The following is an 18,756-nucleotide window of genomic DNA, read 5'->3' as shown; positions in this document are numbered from 1 at the left end:
GGATCCCAGGCTGCAGTTCTTTCGTCTCAAAGTTTGCAAGTCCTAGCTGCCAGGGACAGGCAGGCTTCATGGGAGGAGGACCACTCTTGTGCTTGCTTTAATGCCCTGCTGTGGCCCTCTTGAAATTAACAACAAAACCTTTTTTTCACAGGATTCTGCACTTTCATTTTGCACTGGATCCTGCAAATTATGTATCTGGTGCTGGTCAGAGACCGTGTCCATCCTGCCCATATTTCAATTGATGAAATTTGACTTCCAGGTCCAGCTGTCCTTACAGGATGGCAAATTATCACTTTAATCATTGCTGTCCCATCCTGGGCAATGGCAGATCTTGCAGATCCATCTAGTTGTCTTTCCTTGGTGTGGTAGATGCTATCTTGGTTCTCCGTGAAGGTCCCTTTTACCCAACCAGTGAATCCATCTCCCAGCAGACTGCTCACAGCTGCTCCATTCTCCAGAAAATTGACCTTGCCGGAGGGAGAATGGAGGCCCTAACATTGGAAGTTACTCTACCCCCAAGCCAATGAGTGATACAGGTTAGAAGAGGCCAGTTCAACTTGGCGGTGTGGTTTCTGCTCCAAAACCCTGCTCCTATGATCTGGCCAAGGCTTGGCTTTGAGACTCCTCTGCTCAAAGTTTTTCCTTTCCCCATTCTGCTTCAATTTTTCTTTTACAGGGTTTTCCTTAAGTTCACACCATCACAAAAATTACCTAATGACTGTCCTAGGCTTTGTTTCTAAGGTGATGGGTTTAATTTCAGAATCTTTCTCAACACAAAGCACGAGATTCTAAAAATAGTAAGTTCTACGACTATGACTATCACAAACTTATTTTAAGCACATCACTCAAGCATTCTGTTGACAGATAAAGTAGTCCCCAAAGGCATTCCAGCCTTGTTCCCTTGCCCATCTGCTGGGCCAATCCTAGCAGAGGAGTGAGACCAAGGACAGAACTGAACAACATCTGGCTCATTAGGACCACCCTAATCTCTCCAATTTTATTATAGGACATGTTGGGGTTAGGGAAGGGAAGTGGCAGAGGGGTACAAGAGGGCAGCTGGGGGCCCTCCCCCACCATGAGCCTTGAGGCACAGTGTAGGGGACGGGTGTCAGGCAGAGGCGTCAGATGAGGATGCAATGAGCCCAAGCAATGGGCGCCTTCCACGGGACAAGGTTCGCTTAACGTGGCACCAGCCCTCCCAGACCAGCGTAAGGGGAAGAGCCTACTGGGTGGGAGGGCTGAGCCTCTGCTGACACTGGGTGGCTCATGGCATGGACTCCAGCCACCTATGCCTGGAAGTACTGAGACAGGTCTAGTGTCCTTCCCTCTGTAAGCAGTATGGAAGCACTGCTTTCCAAAAGGGACACAAGGAACGTAGCTGAGCTGGCTCATACCTCATTTGCTCTGGAGGACAGAGGGGATGAGACTTTTTGGTTTGAAAGGCTTTCTTTTTAACTCAGTGAAAACAGGCATGAGACAGAGGTAGGGGCACAGTGCAAGACAAAACACTCTGACATCAAGACACAGGCTGACTTTTAATTCTACAGGCTTACTCTAACTCACTGAGTGACCCTGGGCGAGTCACTTCACTTTCCTAAGACCCAGTTTCTTCATCTGCAAAATGGGAACGATTAATATCTGCCTCATGTTCATTGTGAGGTTTAAATGAGAAAATACATGTAATCTTACCGAAGTGCCTCAGATAGGGAAAGCTCTTGGTAAATGGCTATTATTATGATACTTGATACAACACTGAGAACAAGACAGTCCACGAGGAAGACTGGTGTGGCAACTCCCCTGGCAGGCAGGGGAACTCAGCAGGTGGGAGGCCTGGGAGTGCATCTGAGGAAACGTTTGCCTGCCTTCCTCTTCCAGGTTTCAGAGGAGCCCCCAGTGGGGCGGGGGAGGGCATAAGTGAGGGCCGGGTCACTTCCAGGTTGATGACAGCCCAAGGGCCCCTCGTAGGCCTGGCTGGAGGACAAGGATAGAGTTGGGGTATCCTGACCCTCTTGGGACTATTTTTAAAAAGCTGGACGAGGAGAAGAAGAGAGGGATGTTTCTTCCCACAGGAGCAACTGCAAAGACATCAAGCTGGACCCACCTAGGCTTTCAGGTCCGGCTGTCACGGGGCGGCTGCTGGGGGGCACCACCACTCCCTTCTTTCTCCTCAGTGCTGGGGCTATCAAAAATACATATAAACTGTGAGAAAGTTCACATAAAAACATTCTTTCTGCAGGTATAAAAAAGAGACTGGCCATGGTCAGTGGCTTGGGATGTGGACCAAAGCCCTAAGAGGGGCCAAGGAGAGTCAAAAGAGGCCACCCAACGGCAGACAAGCTGGTCTGGGCTGCCTGACAGCTGGAACAGCGACAGCTCTGGGGAAGGCTGTGTTCCTTGGCTGGGCTACACTTCTGCGGAGCTGAGGTCTGAGGAGCAGGTGTCATGGGAACACTGACTCCAGCAATCCTGCTATGACCTGGGGTAGGTGGTAGGGGCACCCTGGCCCTGGGCCTCAGCGACTCCATGTCAAGCACAGCAGCCTACTTCACAATAAACCTCCCCAAGAGCTGGCCCCCAGTAAGTCCTGAAGGAGGATCTGGGGTCCCATCATTAGGTCGGATTGAGTGGTCTGGGGAGCAGCGGGCTACAGTATGATTTCCCCTTCTGAAGGAGGGTTCTGCTCAGAACTTCCAGAAATCTGTCTCCAGCTGAGATGGAACCTACTGGGGACACTAGGCACAGGAGGGCAGCCAGGGCTATGGCCAGGAAGAAGGCTGCAGACAAACAGAAGTGCTTCCCTGGTAGCCTCCCCCCACCCCCAGGCCAGGGCTCTTGGGAGCGGGTGAAAGAAAGGAGGGAGGGCAGCCCAGTCTTTCTAGCACCCACTCCTCCCCACTGTTCACCCCTCAAGGGTCTGGACTATATGTGTCTGAGTGGGTGAGGTCCAGGGAGATGACCCCAGGCCCTGTTCTGAGGGTTCCAAGCCACTTCCGGAGCCAAGTAGGTAGTAAAAGGCTGATGGCAGCAGCCCAGAGCTAAAGGTTCATCCACCTGGTCAGCCAGGGACCCCCTTGTACCCCACCCCCATCACTGAGACAAAGCTAAGATGGCCACCCTTAGTTGACTTCGGACCCCCAGGCAGCCTGAGTTGGGGAGTGGGAGGGCCTGACGTGTGAAATGTGCAAAGACCACTCTGGCTTCGGGTGGAGGGGCCTGTCCAGCTCCCCATCCAGCCTGGCGTCTCCCCGCCCGGCAGGCACACTAGGGCTGGAGGAGGGGCAGGCCACGCCGAAGGCCCTCCTTCAGGAACTGCATGTAGGTGGCCGTGGATGGGTCTTCAAAAGTTGATGAGAAGCTGAAGACATTGTTCTCAATATCCTCAGGCTTCATGGAGGTGATGTCCAAGAAGTAGTTGGCGTTGATGTGGTGGACCTGGGAGAAGGGCTAGGTGAGGAGCGAGGGGGCCACCCGGGCTCAGTGTCCCCTGCGGCCTCGATTGCCCTCCCTGAGGCAGACAGCAGACAGGGAGGGCAGCTGTGAGCACCTGCCAGAACCCAGCCCCTCTCCTCCTCTTCACAGGGCCCTCTGAGTCCAGGGCCCCACCCTTGCCACCAGGTGAAAACCTAACGCCTTTCAATATCAGCTTTCCCTCCCCCGCCTCCCTGTCCCATGACCCTCTCTCCTCTGTTCCTGGGATCCCTGAACTCCACGTTCACATCTGTCAAAATTCCCAGACACCCAGGCCTGCGTCCCCATCAGCCTCCCACTCCAGCTACTAAGCACCTACAGGGCAGGTGCCTGGTAACGAGCAAATGGGCACAAACAAATCAACAAGCAAGTGGGAATGCACGCAGCACCCGCAGCCCAGGCAGAGTCCTGCCTGCCAGCTCCAAACCCCTGGGGCCCTGCCAGGGCCAGGTCCACCACAGTGGGCGCCCGTGGACAGTGCGAGCTGGCTGGCTCCCCAGGCTTTTCCTCCCCTGAGCTTGGGACAGAAGCCTTCTGGCTGGCACCCTCTTCCTCACCACCAAGCCCTCACTGGACCCCAGTTCCAGGCCAGCACAGCTCCTGCATGGCTCTCCCTGTTCCTATATCCCTCAGTCCCAGACCGGCCATCCCTCAGGACCTAAAGGGTAAGGGGCAGTCCTGGTCAGAAGAGCAGGGATGCTGAGGCTCACAGACGGGCGCTTGTTTTCAAAAGCAGCTACACTCTTAATTGCCAACCTTTTTGAGTCTCAGTTACCTCATTTGTAAAATCGGCATTTGTGACCCTCTATCTCTCAAAGCTTCTGTGAGACTCACGAGAGGACGTGAGTGCCCTATAAGGGACCCTGAGGGAGAGGTAGAGTCTTGAAGCTTGGCTGGCCTGGGGCGTCCCCTGGTCCCCTCTGCCTGTCACAAGGCCTGCCCCCTCCCTCCTTCCCTCCCACCACAGGGTTGGCCAAAATGGTGTGAGGTGAGCCTTCCCTTCCAGGCTGCGTTCCTGTCCACTCTGCTGCTGCTAGACTCTGCCCACTGCTGCCAGGTCCCCAAAGTGCCGCTGAGGTCCCCCTTTCTGAGGGAGTGTCCTGACCCCTGCACGAGGCAGGCAGAGTGGACATCAGGGTATAACTGAGGGTCAGGCGGGCCGAGAGACCAGCCAGGAAGCAGCAGAGCCAGCCCCGAAGCCTGAGGAGGTCCGCAAGCCCACGCGCCTTGCTTGCGGTTGGTTTCCTCTGCCCTCCGGTGCCTGGCCCAGGGCTGGGCACAGGTGGCGGAGGACCTACCACAGTGCCATTGGGGAGGCAGATCATCATCTCCACGGGGAAGCTGTACTTCTCCAGGTGCAGGCCAGCCAGCTTCTTGTGGGAAGGGTTCTCCTGGTTATTCTACGGGGACAGTTGGGCACACTCCTGATGCTTCAGCCCTCAGCAGTGTCCCAGGGGCTCCCATGGGGCTCCTCCCACCCACCTGCCACTCACCTGCAGGTCCTCCAGCTCCTTCACTAGGGACCAGGTGCTGATGAAGCTCTCATTGAGGAGGGCAAGGATGGGCGAACTTTCCAGGACGGTCTCCCGGAGAGTTCGCCCTGAACCTGTTCAGGGAGAGACAAGACTGGGCGGGTGAGGCAGCTCACGTGTCTTCCTGGGTTTTCTATCAGCAATAAACCTCATGGACTGTAGAATGGTCTGGGCACCCAGGTGAAATGACAGGTTCAAAGAGTCTGCCACAGGGGAGGTACTGAATAAATGGTAGCTATAATTAACACCAATAACATACTGGCATCCTGGGCTGCGACTTGGGGTGGGGCGTCTGCCTGGCCCAGGGGCTTGCATTCAGTAGCAGCTTCTTAAATCCACTAAACTTTGTGTCCCAGGGCCTTTGCTCTGACTATTCTTCTATCTAAAACACTTCCTCCTGTCTTGTGGCAAACTCTTACTCATCCTTTAAAGTCTTAGCTTAAATGTCACTTTCTCTAAGAAGCATTCCCTGACTCCTCAGTTACACACTCTTGTTCCACTCTGGACCTTGCCTTGTGTAAACTCATCACACTTCACTTATTCATTCAAAGTCTGCCTTCTGCACACCCTGTGTGTTCCCTGAGGACAAGGACCGCTTCTGACTTCCTCAAGGCAAGATGCCCAACACCGGGCCTATGCTTGGCACAGGACGTGCCCAGGACATTTGCTGATGGCAGGCGCATTGTTTGCCCATCTCTGTAGCCACTATCAGGCACCCAAAGAACTTTGCACCCAGCAGGTCTTTGTTGAATTTTCTGAATAAGCTAATGCAGCCCAGCCTCTAGCAGTATTTTCTCTGACACTTGACAGAGCACGGGCACTTTCATATCCATTTTCACAACTCTGGGAGGTAAGTGTGTTACTCTCTTACTGCTGAGAAAACTGAGGCTCAGGAAGGGAAAGTCACTTGGCCAAGGTCTCCAAGCTGAAAATGGCTGAGTGGGCTCTTTCTACTGTGTCCAGCAGCTTCCTCTGAGCTCAGCACAGAAAACCCCCGAGTCCTCACCCCAAAGCCCTGTCCCATGCCATCCTGGAGTCCCTCATGCTCCGAGAGAAGCATCCCGTAGATCTCAGAGCCTTTTGCACCCACAAGATATGAAATCTCCCCCCATTCTCCCCTCAGACTGGTAGGCTGTCCCTCACCTCAGCAGGACTGGTCGTCCAGGGCCCCCCACAGCAGGATTGAGTGCACCAGCTTGTTCTTGGCCTTGGCTTGGTCAAAGGCCTCCGTGAATGGCAAGTAGGTGACCTGAAGCCAAGTTGAGACAGAGAGAAGCCATTGTGTGCGGCCAGGGTCCCGTTCAGGGCCTGAGTGTGTAATGTGTACGAAGGTGTGTGTTTGTATATATGTGTATGTGTGTGTGTGGTATATGTACGTATGCGTGCGTACATGTGCATGTATGTTTATATGTGTGTGTGTCTGGGTGAAGGGGTGCTGATGAGCCCGGGGATGCCTCACCCATAATCTGAATGGCAGAGGGAAAGCCCCCCCAGCAGGCTGGGCCCCACAGTGGGGCAGCCTCAGCAGCCAGCCCTGTGCAGCCTGCTGAGCCCCGTGTCCACCTGCTGCTCCCACGGTTCTGGCCCCAGCCCCAGGGAGCCTGACCCTGGCCCTCACCCCTGCCAGCCTCACCTTCTTGAAGGGGTACATGGCCACCTCCAGGCGCCGGGCGGCCTCCTCCCAGCTCAGCTCCTGTTGCCACTTGATCTCCTCAAACACAAACTGGAGGGGCTCCCCCGAGGGCAGGCGGCTGTCAATCATGTTGCCATCCTCGTCCAGGATCACGGAGGGCACTGAGGGGCCCGTGGCCTCCAGCTCCATCTGGGCCAGAGGTCAGTGAGGGATGACATCAATGAGGGATGTCTCAGTGATGGGCAAGAGTCCTCCAGGGGCCCTGAGAGACCCTCAAAGATGCCCCACTCATGGCAGAGGTCAGAGACAGGCCCAGGGAAAGGCAGGGCCTGGTCAAGGCAGTGCAGTGAGCCTGGGACAGAGCCAGTGTGCAGCCAGGGTTCTACCACGTGAAGCTGTCTGAGAGCCTATGGCAGATGTTGGGATCTGTGTACAGAAACAGATGACTTTTCAGAATCCTGCTTTGGGGACAGTGGCTTCAGCCTTCCAGGAGCTCTGTCCTTCACCCTGGACACCCTGAGGTTCCTAGCCAGCTGGGCCCTCCCTGCTGCCAGGCTGAGAGGCCCTGAGGAAGGGCCCTGCAGCTCAGCCCCACCTTCCTACCTGGATAGGGACCACCTATGCACTCACCTGGGGTACGTAGCCGATATCCACCTCCATGTTGCTGCTCTCACTGGCCCCGTACAGCCACTCCATGTCCACATTCAGAGACCTGGAGCAGATGAGAGGGTGGCCAGGGCGGAACACCACCATCATCAAGGCCCACTAACCATACATCAGACTTTATCTCACTGAAAGCATGCAACTGACCCCATTTTACAGATGAGGACACCGAGGCTTGGCAAGGTGAACCCAAGGTCACAGAACCACTGGCCCTTTTCTCTCCCCAGGCTGTTTCTTGTGCAGGCACTGCAATCACACCACCCTCAACTGGCCCAGCCCTTTACAGTTCACCAAGGGCTTCCTCATCCATGTCTCACGCACTGCCCATGACCCATGACTCTGAGGCAGGGATCATCAGTGTCTCCCAGAGGACACAGAGTAGGGCAGAAGCGAAAAGCTGGCACTGTCCTCCCTGCATTGGCTTCTGCTCCCTCTCCAGGGGGAGTCTGGCCTGATCATGTGCAACCTGCATATCTGCCACACGAGGGCGCCCCAGGACCGACAACCAACCACCTTGGGCAGGTGAAGCAGGTGGGGTGAGTTGGGTGCCCTCAGAGATGGTCAGTGGTCTGGTAGCCTGGTCTTGAAACCCAGGCCCAGAAGCAGTTGCCCATCGCCTTCTGTTTCATCCAGTCCAGGACTCCCACATCCAACTGGGAGCAGACGTGCCCTGGGCTGAGCCCCTGTGGCACCAAGGCTTGCTTGCTGAGGGAGGAAGAGAGCTCATCCTTCCTCCTCATTTTCCCTGGGAACTGGGGTGCTCCCTCCCTCTGGGGACTGAGAGGAAACCGCTCCTGCTCCTGGGAGCAACTTACTCTTCCCAGGCTATCCCAGTGACCTCTTCACTCCTGCCCAGGAGCCAGTGTGCCATCTAGCAGATGAGGAAACTGAGGCCCAAAGGGGGCCAGAGCCTTGCCCACAGCCACGTTGCCCACAGGGGCCACAGCTGAGACTTAGCAATGGGCCCCTTGGCTCCCAGCCCAGGTCCTGTCCCTGTACAGAGTCACTCAGGCCCACTAAGTGATGACTTGCTATCGGGAAGGAATCTGGAAAGACGGAAGCCAGGGCCTTTGGGTCCCCTGCTCCCCTGACAAAAGGCTGACCCTGAGCAGGGGGGTTGGCAGGCAGGTGACTGGCATGGAGCCCTCCCAGAAGCCCCCTCCCCCTGTCCCCCAGGGTCTTAGGTAGCAAAGGCAGGCGAAGCTGGCCTGCCCTCAGGCCTTTGTATGTGCTGTTTCCTCTGCCTGGCTAAACTCACCTCAGCCCCCCGCGTCCTCCGGGAAGCCTTCCTGGACCCCAACTAGCCAGGTCCCTGCCCACCTGATGGCCTTCCTGTGGGGTGGCACGGGCAGGCTGTAGCTCTGGGTGTGTGGGAGGTCTGTCGGCAGGATGAGGGAGGGGAGGCCGCAGCTTCAGGGAGGGTCTGTTGGCTGCTGCATTGGGTCCCAGGCACAGAGTTGGATGGCCAGGCCCAGCCAGAACCTGGGACATGCTTGTTGGATGACAGAATGACCCCCCCCAGCCCACCTCAAGCTGCTTCCTCCTGGGTCAGCTCCAAGCCCCTCCCAAGAGAAGTGGCTCTGGGGAGAGACTGAGGGAGCTCTGGGCCCCTGCATCTGAGTTCCTCGAGTTGGTGGGGGGCAAACAATAGCAGGATGATGGGGCTGGGCCTGGCCAAGGCTCTCACCTGTGGTTGGGCACGAAGAGCCGGAAGTCACGGACATGGGTGGCATCTTTGGAGAGGATGATGTGGCCAGTGAACTGGCCGGGTGAGAACCAGAAGGGGAAATCGGGTGGCTCGCTGAGCTGGAACTCTGCGTGGATCCTGGAGGAAAGAGCTTGGCTGGGAGCAGGCCCCTTGCTAAGCAGAGCCCACCTGCCCTCCCACTTCTGTCCCCAAGCCTGGGAACCCCTGGCCAGACTCTGTGTGGGGCAGAGGGCTGGGCAGGGGAGGAAGGAGTGTGTGGGGCAGGCAGAAGGGAGGCCCTCCAAGCTCACATGCTGCCTTCCCCAGAAGTCTTGCCTGACTCTCCTCTGGGCTCTCACAGCCTCTCCAGGGTGTGTGTGACCTGGTGTCACAGCTCTCATGCACCCCCTTCTGTGTGGATGGCAATCATGGCCACCAAGCCCACGCTAAGCATGTTTGATGCCTTTTCTCTTCCTCCTAAGGAGGAAGTCACCACCTTGATACACAAAGAGGAAACTGAGGCTCAGACAGTCAAAGCTGCTTGCCCAGGACCAAAGGGTGGTAAGTGTGGAGCTGGGGCCTTTGAGTCTGGCCCTGCCCTCCCGGTGCTGGATCTTCTGTGCTGCCCTGGAGCCCCAGGCCTGGGTGGGAGGCAAGGACAGGGTTGCGAGGACAACTCACCGGAAAATCACAGTGTAGTAGAAGTCGCTGATGGCGGTCAGGCAGGCGACAGCCCCCTGAGGGGCAAAGCGGGTCTTCACGAAGGGCCGAGGGTGGAACATGCTCAGGAGCCGGTGAATGATGACCTGGGGGAGGGCAGTGGGGCGCGGGCTGGTTTGCTGAGCCCTGTTTCCCAGGGGGATGTTCAGCTCTGGACCTGCAGCCCCAGGGGCCCAGGTCAGGTGGGGCCAGAGGGAGGCAGGAGAATGGGTGGGGCAGGCCTGGCCCTGCAGTCCAGGCGCAGATGGGGAGGGGCTGTGCCACGGCTGGGGCTGCCCTCACCTCCTTGCCCTTGGGTGGTGGTGGGTAGAAGCGGTTGTTGGACAGATAGCCAGTGAAGACACTCAGCTCACTGGGGATGATCCACCAGGGCTCACCCAGCTCCATGTGGCCCCGAGGGGGAAGGAAGGGCCGGAAGTGGCGGGCGGCAAACACTGCACTTGGTGAGGCTGCGGTCGTCCAGTTGCGGAGGCCGGACAGGGCCAGGCGGGAGACCTAGGGCGGGGGAAGGCCAACGCTCTGGGGCACTGAGCACCTGCCATGCATGCATGGAGGTCTCCCTCGAGCCCTGAGCCAGCCCACAAGCCCAGGGAGCAGAGGGACATCCTCGGTCCCCAGCCAAGAAGCGGCCCCTCTGTGGCCCCTCACACCCAGCCCAGGCCAGAACAGCTTGCTGGAGGGCAGGGAAGCCAAGGTAGCTGGAGGGGCTGCCCAGGACAGGAATGGGGGCTCTTTGCGGGGGGTTCTGATTGCCTCCTCCCTTCCTCTCCAAGCCCAGGTCCCAGGCCTCACATGGTCTTGCCTCCTTCTTTTACATAAGCCAGCAGACCCACCCTGGTGGCCAGCGCCCTGCCCTGAGCTTCCTCACCCCCTCCACCCGCCTTGCTTTCTGCTCCCTAATCCCCCCTCCAAGTCTCCTTCCCCACTGACAGTCAGAGTCTGGATTTGGAGCTAAGTCTGTGGAGGGAGGTGGTAACCACCTTTGGGTGAAATCTCTAGGGTTAAGAGCAAGATGAGACCACAGAGAAGGGGAAGGAAGGACACCCTGCAGAGCGCCCTGCTTCAAGTTAGCCTGCACCACGCTGGCTGGGCACCTGGGGCTGAAAGGCCTTCCCTGAGCTGTTTCCTCCTCAGTAATCCCCCGCGCTGCTGTCTGATGAGCTGATGGGCAGGAGAGAATGAGGCCTGTCTGCACATCTGCCTGGAGCAGAGGCAGGACCCTGGCACGTGCAGGTCCCCTGGTAAAAGCTCCACCTTCAGTAGCTCCTCCCCGTGCTTCGGGGCCACCATCAGTGGCCACCATGACAGTGAGTGCCTGGTCCCCCTCAGGGGTCTCAGCTACCAGGGAGCTGCCCCACCTTTGATAGTAGCAGGTCCCCTCCCCCACCTCCCTGGTCAGCGGGACCTGTGGTCAGTGGGAGGCCAAGCTCGGAGGAGAGGGTGCAGGAGAGGGGTTTTGAGGGTTCTCCAAGCAGGGCTGGCTGCACAGAGCCAGGCAGAGGCTGTCCACTCACTGGGTCCTGCTCATAGGCTAGGGAGCCCTAAGGGGAGCAGACTGCAAAGGGGGGCTGAGCTACAGGCCTGCTCCATACCGTTCTCCCCTGTGAGTGCAGGTGTGCCCCCTCCACCTGCCCCATCCTGTTCTCACTGCTCCTGAGGAGGGGCTCATCTGCTCGGACAGCCTCAACCACCAGCCCAGCAAAGCCAAACCATTCACACCGATCTTACTGGGCTCTTCATCCCCCAAGGACCTCAACTTCAACAGCCCAAACTGACTTCATACCCTCCCTTATCAGACCCACTCCCCTCCTCCAGCCCCCATCAGGCAATGGGCCGACCATGCACATGGACACCAGCCAGAAGCCTGAGTCACCCCAACTATCCTCACCCCTACACCACCGAACACTTTCCATTAATAGCCATGCCCTGCCTTTCTTCTTTTCCTGGCATCCTCCAGGCTGTCCTTCCCCTCCATCACCACGGCCTCCCCCATCTGCCTCCCCTTCCCTCCTGGGAACTAGTCTTCTTGCCTCCCATTTCTCCCCAGCTGCCAGCCTGGAAAGCTTTGATCTGATGAGGGAATCCTCCTATTTCAAAATCTGCTACAGTATTTTGCTGCTGCAGAACGAAGGCCAAAGTTAGGCAGTTGAGGCCCTTTGCTGTCTGACAACTTCTCTTCTGGTCCCACTGACCAGGATGCCCCTGCTTGTGCCCCCGGGCCCTAGGTCCAGCCATCCTCTCTCTCTGCCCTTGGTTGGCCCGCCTGGCACTTCCTGCCTTCAGGTCTTTGTTCACCCTGAAGTGACAGTTCAGCTGAGATGTGGAGGCTGAGCAGGTGTGGGCTAGGTAAGGAGAAAAGTTGTTCCTGGCTGAGGGGACCGTGTGTGAGAAGGTGCACAGCTGCAAGGAAGCTCAGATAGCCATAGTAGTGGAAAGCTGAGGAGAGGGCAGGGGAGAGCGTGGGGAAGGCAGGCAGGGCCTGGGGTGCCTAGGTCCTGTGAGGGCCTGAGACTTTGTCCACCGGGCCTCAGGTTGGGATGGGGCTGGTTAGGATGGCACTTGTCAGCGTCATCCCCACCCCACAGCCCCTGCTGGAAGCTGAACCTCAGATCCAGTTCACTGGAGCTCAACAGAGCTCCTGTTGGGCGCCAGGCATAGCGCTAGGGCCCTAGAGGTACACATGGGTGAGTTACAAACCCCGGTGGTGGTGGGGGAACTAACTTACAGAAAGTAATGATTATAAACAAGGCAGCTAAATCAACAGAGTGTCTTGCTGTTTCCTGCAGCTGGATCCTTCCTACCCCTGCTGACACCTGGCTGAGCGCTCTTCCCCCTGCAGTCACTGTCAGACGTCATTCCCCACAGGAAGCCATCCAGGGCCCCCAGCTGGGTCAGAGGCTCACGCTTATCCCTCTACCTCCCCCACCAGACTGTGCGCCTGGACAGTGGGGACAGCATCACACCTACTTCAGGACCCCTGGGTACACCGGGTGCACAGAGGGCAGCTTGTAAAGGAAGGAAAGAAAGAAAGAAGGAAAGATGAGCAGAGCACAGACCCATTCTCAAGAGGTGAGCACACACAGATGATCCCCTGGCTCTGGGCCCGCCCGTGGGGGCCCCCTGCTGCCCCTACCCCAACTTACCCCTAGGAACCCGTCTTTGCTCTTGGTCATGGACTCTGGTAGCAGAGGCTGGAATCGGGCTTCTATGGTGAGTGTCTCCTCGCTGGGGTCAGGGGGCAGCTCCTCCTCCTCATAGCTGGCCGTAGGAGTTGACCCTATGAGACACAGGTCACTGGAGAGGGGCCCTGCCTTAGACAGCAGGGCGTCACTTCTCTCAGGATGACCACACGGCCAGTAATTAGGGCAGCCAGGCTGGGGAGGGGTGGGGGGTGGGGGCATTGTAGCAGGTACCGATTACCAAGGTAACAACGTAGATCACATTGTTTATCGAACACATAGAAACAAATCACGTATGTCTGATATACATTGTGGATATATAATGCATAACGACATGGTGGATCACACATAGACATTTTCTCCAATGTATATCACGGTTCAGTTTCACAGAAGCCCTGTGAAGCAGTGTTATCAATTCCATTTTACAAATGAGAACTTGGAGGCTCAGAGAGGTGAAGTCACTTCCCCAAGGTCACGCAGCTAAGTAGTTGGGGGATCAGGATCCAAATCCAGGCCTGTTTTACTCTAAACCCATAAGCAACCACAGCCCTCTTTGGGGGGCATTAAGATCTCAAAAGTTTCCTCAAAGGCTCAGGAACCAGATGAACTGGGTTCAAATCCTGGCCCCACCCCTCACCAGCTGGTGGTGGCTGGCCCAGTGTCTTGTTCTCAGGATTAAGTGAGATAATCCACATAGTGTTAGCACCAGGCCTGGTATAGAGTAAACCCATAATAAACTTAAGCTGTATTGCTGTATTTCAGGGTTGGGGATCCACAGAGCTGAGGCTCAAACCTAATTCTGCCTCTTCCCACCAGGCCAGGCTGCAGAAAGGCCACTCTCACTGCTTCCCCTCTCTTTGTCCTCCAAACTGCATCCGAGACAAATTTGGTGCTGTGCCCGCCAAAGGTGGCATCTGGGCAGGGAGCTGCCTCTCCCAGGACTCGGGATCCCCCGCACCAAAGAGAGAAGCTACTTTCTGGGGCTTGGAGAGGAGAACGCATTGGGCTAGGCATCGTCAGCCCAGCTCCGATGCAAGGGCGATTCCATTTCCTGGACGATTTGGGGCAAATCACTCAGCCTCTCCGGTTTTCCTACATGAGAGATGGAGACCACGCTACTGGAGACCCTGTCCTGGGGTCTCAGGAAGAAACAGGCTGCTCGGAGAGGCACTTGGTCAAGGGACGCGGAACAATGAGCAACAGCAAGAAACAGAATCAGGAGATTTTGGTGTCTCAGAAAGAGCCCTGGTCTGGAAGTGAGGAGACCTGCTTTGCTGTGATTTCCTGGGTGGCCCGTTTCCCCATCTGTACAGGGAGGGGCTGAACTGGCAGTGTCTCAACTCTATTTGCCAGATCTCTTCCTGCCCAGAGACCTGCCAAGGCTGTAGTGACTCCAGAGTGGAGGGAGTCACCATGATGGCTTAATGGAGGAATGAAGCCTATTTAAGCAGAGCTGGCTAATAACAGGTGGGAACCCACAACACCAAGATGGACTGACTGACTGACAGACAGAATAGGTGCATTAAAAGCAGTTCTTAACCAGAACTCATCAGAATCGCCCAGGATGCCTTTGTAAACCACGAATGCCCAGAACCTCCCTCAGACCTACTGAGTCAGTCTTGGGGGAGGGGGGCTAGAATCAGGAAAATGTGCTTTCAGTTAGTGCCCCCCAGTGGCTCCTGATGCAAACCCCTGTTCTAAAGAATCATTGTTACTTCTGCATTTGTAAGTCAATGCAGAAAATTTCAAAACAGCAATCTGGAAACCTCAGAGGAAGGGAATAAAAGGAGTGTGCAGGGTTATTGGTCTGCCTTCTTATCCAATTATTTTACTGTTATCACAGATAATTATTAATCATAATGTCCAGCATTTTATGGCTCTTTTTTAAATAAAAAGTTTTATTTCCTGACATAAGTAACATTTGCTCATTTATAAAACTTTTAAGGTGCAAAGCAGAAAATTAAACACATGTAACTGCCCCATCTAGAAAGGACTGTTTGCCTCTATTTCCTGCTTAGATTTGGTGTCTTTTGGTTTTGCTTTGGTTTTTTTGTTCTCTCAACAACTTGGTCCAGTTTTGCATTCCCAGTGGCCTAGGAGGGAATGGAAGGAGAGATTCTTTTCCCCTGATGGAGAAAAAGATTTATATGAAAAAATTAAAAGTGCCCCCAAGCCCAGCAAGCTTGGCCAACAAGTCATTAGGAGGGAACTCTTGTTCTCTGATCATAAAAAAGGACAAGGAGGTGGCTGTGTGGATGCTCAGGGAGAAGTGTGTGCAAAATAAGAAGTCAATGCAAACCCAAACTGGGCGGACCTCTATACCTCCCCAGCTGCTTTCATGATAGAACTGGCTGCCCCCCACCCCTCCGCCGGGAGGCACTGACACGTCTGCATCTGCTCCAGTACATTAGCATTTTTCATCTGACCCTCCTCCTCTGACAGCGACCACAGGTCACCAAGTAGTCTGACCTACCAGACCCATCATGAGACACAGAAAGCCCATCATAGTCCTTTGGTGCTTACTCACCTGAGAGCAGTTGGCATCTCTGTCTTGTCTTTCCCATCTATTGACCTACTTACAGCAGGCAATTAGGGTAACAAGTAGATGCCCAAGATCACAAGTTCAGGAAACATCACAAGAGATGGACACAGAGGTTATGGTGGTGATGGAGTGGTGAGAGAGGCATTTTATAACCCATTAGAATGCTTCAGCCCCTCATCTTTACAACAAAAAAATCACTGATAGTAACCAGACAAAAATGGAAAACAAGGTGGGAAAAGAATCTGACAGCTCCTGGGCAGAGTTTAATATTTAGTGGTAGTAGTAACAGCGCCTGTCTGTTGAATAGCTACTGCATGTGGTTCACTTTTCACCTATTTTCTCTAATCCTCAAAGGACCTGGTGCAGGACAAATCCTGGCTCTGCACCATTCCAGACTGGGCAAGCTGGTGAGCCTCCCTGGGGACCCCAGTCTCCCAAACTATAAACGTGAGGATCAGGCCAACATCCATCTCACAGGGCACTGCGAAGATGAAAGAGCTAACTCACAGGAGGTGCTTCACTGATGTTTGGTCCTGAGGAGGTGGTCAGGGAATGTTAACTAGTACTATTCACATGAGAAGAGAACAGGCTAGGGGGTGTGTGTGAGTCTATATGTGTGCCCGTGTTGAAACAGCTTGCCCAAACCACCAGTTAGAAAGTGTCAGAGCTGGGAGGTGCCCAGGGCTGCCAGGACCCACCATCCTCCCCCTACTCCAGGCAGCCCTCCTGCTCAGAGCAGACACAGCAGACACAGAGCAAGACACTGAGGGCGGTGCCTGGGCTCCCACTTTCCTAATCCCCAGTCTCTGCTGGTACCTGTCAGCTTCTCAGCGATGGGCTTGAACTCCTCCGGGCTGATGTACATATCCCGGTCAGTGTCCAAGGAGGAAAAGAGAAAGAGGCCTTCCGTCCCCAGGGCTTTCAGTGCTGAATCCTGCTTGGGAGGAGGGGGCTGGGCTGAGGAGCTGGATACCCAGCTGGTATCCCAAACAGGTGGAGGGAGAAGCTCTTACCGCTATCTTCCTGAGAGCTCTCAGAACTTCCCAGTCCATCTGTTCAAATGCCACCATTGAACACCCCGGAGCCCCAGGTCCCTGGTCCCAACCCTCCTGGTCCCTGCTTCACTCTGTACATTCATACACGATCCACTCTCTAAGTGGCCCCTTTCTATCTGGACCAATCTTGGAGTCACCTTCTTGGTTCACCCACTGTCCTCTTTTGTCTCCCCTCCCCACTGTCCCAGCGCTCCCGGTCCCCATCCAGATGCTCGGGTCCTAGCTTCGCTCTATGCTTTGTCTGCAGTCCACTGTCCTAGTCAGCCATCTGCACTGTACCCCTGCAGCCTGTCCCAGCTCCTGCTGCACACTGGGCCAGTCCTTGAGTCTCTCCCATCAGTCCTCCCAAGTCTGCCCGATCCCTGGATCCCCGTTTTCCTATCCCCTCCAGGCTGCCCTCCCGGCCCTCCGGCCCTGTCCCCCTCAGGTCCGGCAGCCTTTCCACTCCCGCGCGCCAACCCCGTTCTCGGCCCTTTCGCGAGCCCCGCCACCGCCGCCGCCCGGGGCCCACCCTAGTCTCCCGGTCGCCGCTCCCTCCCCGCCGGCCCCGACCTGTCGCGCGGCCGCCTGGGCCTCGGCGTGTCGGGCGAAGGCCCGGGCTGCGGCGGCCGCCGCGGCGGCGGCGAGCAGCGCTCCGAGCAGGGCCAGGGTGCGGGCGCGGCGCGGCGGGGGTGCGGGCGGCGCGGCGGGGCCGGGGCTGGGCGGCCCGCGCTCTCCCGGCCGGGCCCGGCCCATGGCGGCGGCTCGCGGCGGCTCCGGGTGGCCACCGACGCGGACTGGAGGCGGCGCGGGCGCGGGCGGGGCCGGGGGCGGGCCCGGAGGTCCCCGCGGGCCGGGGCGGGGCGGTCGGGGGCGCGGGGTCCCGCGGGCAGCGGTGTCCGTGGGTGCACGAGTCAATAAAGGGACGCAGGGCCCCCGGCCTCCACAGGCCCTTTCCTGCCATTCGGTGTCTCCTCTCACTTCGTTCTCCCAAAACGAAACCAGGCTTCCGCGTCCCATCTTGCTTGGCGGAGCCGGGAAGCGATTCCAGGCCGAGGACTGGGAGATGGAAGGAGCCGGACGGGGTGGGGAGGACCCGCACATCTGAAGCTTACCCCGGTGGGGGCGCAGGGGCTGCCAGGCCAGTGTCCACCTGTGTTGGCAGATGTGAAGGAGGCGGCAGGAGGGCACTGCGCGTCCTCCTGCAACCGACCACGGGCACCCCTGCTCCACCTTTATCCTACTTGCTTTCTATTGCACATCTGCAGTCAAATAGAAAAAGAAACGCTACCAAGGCCAACCTTTCCTTTTCCTGTCAAGGCCCGGCTGGAAGGCCACCTCTCCAAATTCGTTAAGGGATGGGAACCACCTTTTCAAGGCCACACACAGGTGGTGCAGCTCTGATCCTCACCTAAGGGGCCAAAATTTCCTCACCTATAAGGAGGAATCAAAAGAGGCCCTTCTGTGGGTTGTGGTGAGGAGGAAATACCCAGGCTGGCGGTAGGCAGCCCCCTGCCCAAGGCAAGTTTGGGCTCTGAGTTACACCCCTGTCCCCCTCCCCTCCTGGACCTGGCCTGGCCACAGGAGTGGTTTTCGCGGGGAACAACACTTCGAGTGCTTGGAGGAGGGCCTTGGGAATAGAAGCAGGTGGATTTGGGGAAGTACTTTCACGTCTGTCAAGTCCCCAGAAAGTTTGGTTCCGCTGGGCCTCTCTTCCGTTATATGAAGGCCAGGGGCAGCCGGGGGATGGCTCTGCCTACATGTTCCCACGAGAGGGCAGCAGCTGCCAAAGCCTCCAGACAAGAACCCGGAGCCCAGAGGAGCAGCTGTGCTGCCCTTGGAGATCACTGCCAACCTCTGGGCATTTGCACCTGTCAGATCTGGGATGTCAGAGGGATTTAACAGGGACGGAGCACCCACCATGTGCTGGACTTGGTGCTGGGGTCTCATTTTGTTCTCAAGTCACTCAGTGAAGTGAGGATTGTTTTCCTCATTTCTAAATTAAAGAGCCTGAGCCCTGACACCCTGGTCTGAGTCCAAATCTCTCACCATGCTGCCTCCCAGGGGATGGTCCAGCTGACTGACTTGGGTTGGGGCCTGGCCTCTACCATCACTTCTGTCCGTCATGTGTAACCATCCATGACAGCACCATGTGGGCAGGGCCCTGACTTCCCAGTGCCCATGCATGGCCTGGCACATGGAAAGCACTCCCATGTCTTTTGGACGAATGACTCCCAGGCACCAAGAGTCGTGGACCGCTTACCCAGCCCTCGTCTAGCGTTCTGGTCCCACATCCTC

The 18,756-nt window shown here is 56.7% G+C and overlaps 1 protein-coding gene across 3 annotated transcripts; it reads right to left on the bottom strand.

Moving 5' to 3' along the window:
* Window positions 1–968: 968 nt before the first annotated feature.
* SELENON (selenoprotein N) lies at window positions 969–17,437 on the bottom strand. 3 transcript variants are annotated; one of them, XM_032495524.1, is made up of 13 exons: window positions 17,032–17,214; window positions 16,241–16,358; window positions 12,847–12,980; window positions 9,986–10,198; window positions 9,665–9,789; window positions 8,984–9,121; window positions 8,555–8,674; window positions 7,264–7,345; window positions 6,634–6,822; window positions 6,144–6,249; window positions 4,962–5,074; window positions 4,767–4,868; window positions 969–3,432 (listed from the first exon to the last, which is right to left on the bottom strand). In XM_032495524.1, exons 1-13 carry the CDS (start codon window positions 17,212–17,214, stop codon window positions 3,262–3,264), a joined length of 1,794 nt encoding a protein of 597 aa, XP_032351415.1. In that variant the 3' UTR covers window positions 969–3,261. The 3 variants fall into 3 exon arrangements, with proteins under 3 accessions (XP_032351415.1, XP_032351414.1, XP_032351416.1); XM_032495523.1 differs by lacking the exon at window positions 8,555–8,674 and having other exon boundaries at window positions 16,991–17,437; XM_032495525.1 differs by lacking the exon at window positions 8,555–8,674.
* Between the last annotated feature and the right edge of the window lie 1,319 nt (window positions 17,438–18,756).

The sequence above is a fragment of the Camelus ferus genome, chromosome 13 (assembly GCF_009834535.1).
Source record: "Camelus ferus isolate YT-003-E chromosome 13, BCGSAC_Cfer_1.0, whole genome shotgun sequence".
NCBI classification, from domain to species: Eukaryota; Metazoa; Chordata; class Mammalia; order Artiodactyla; family Camelidae; genus Camelus; species Camelus ferus.
Note: the sequence above shows the minus strand (reverse complement) of the source record. Positions and strands in the feature narration are given on the sequence as shown.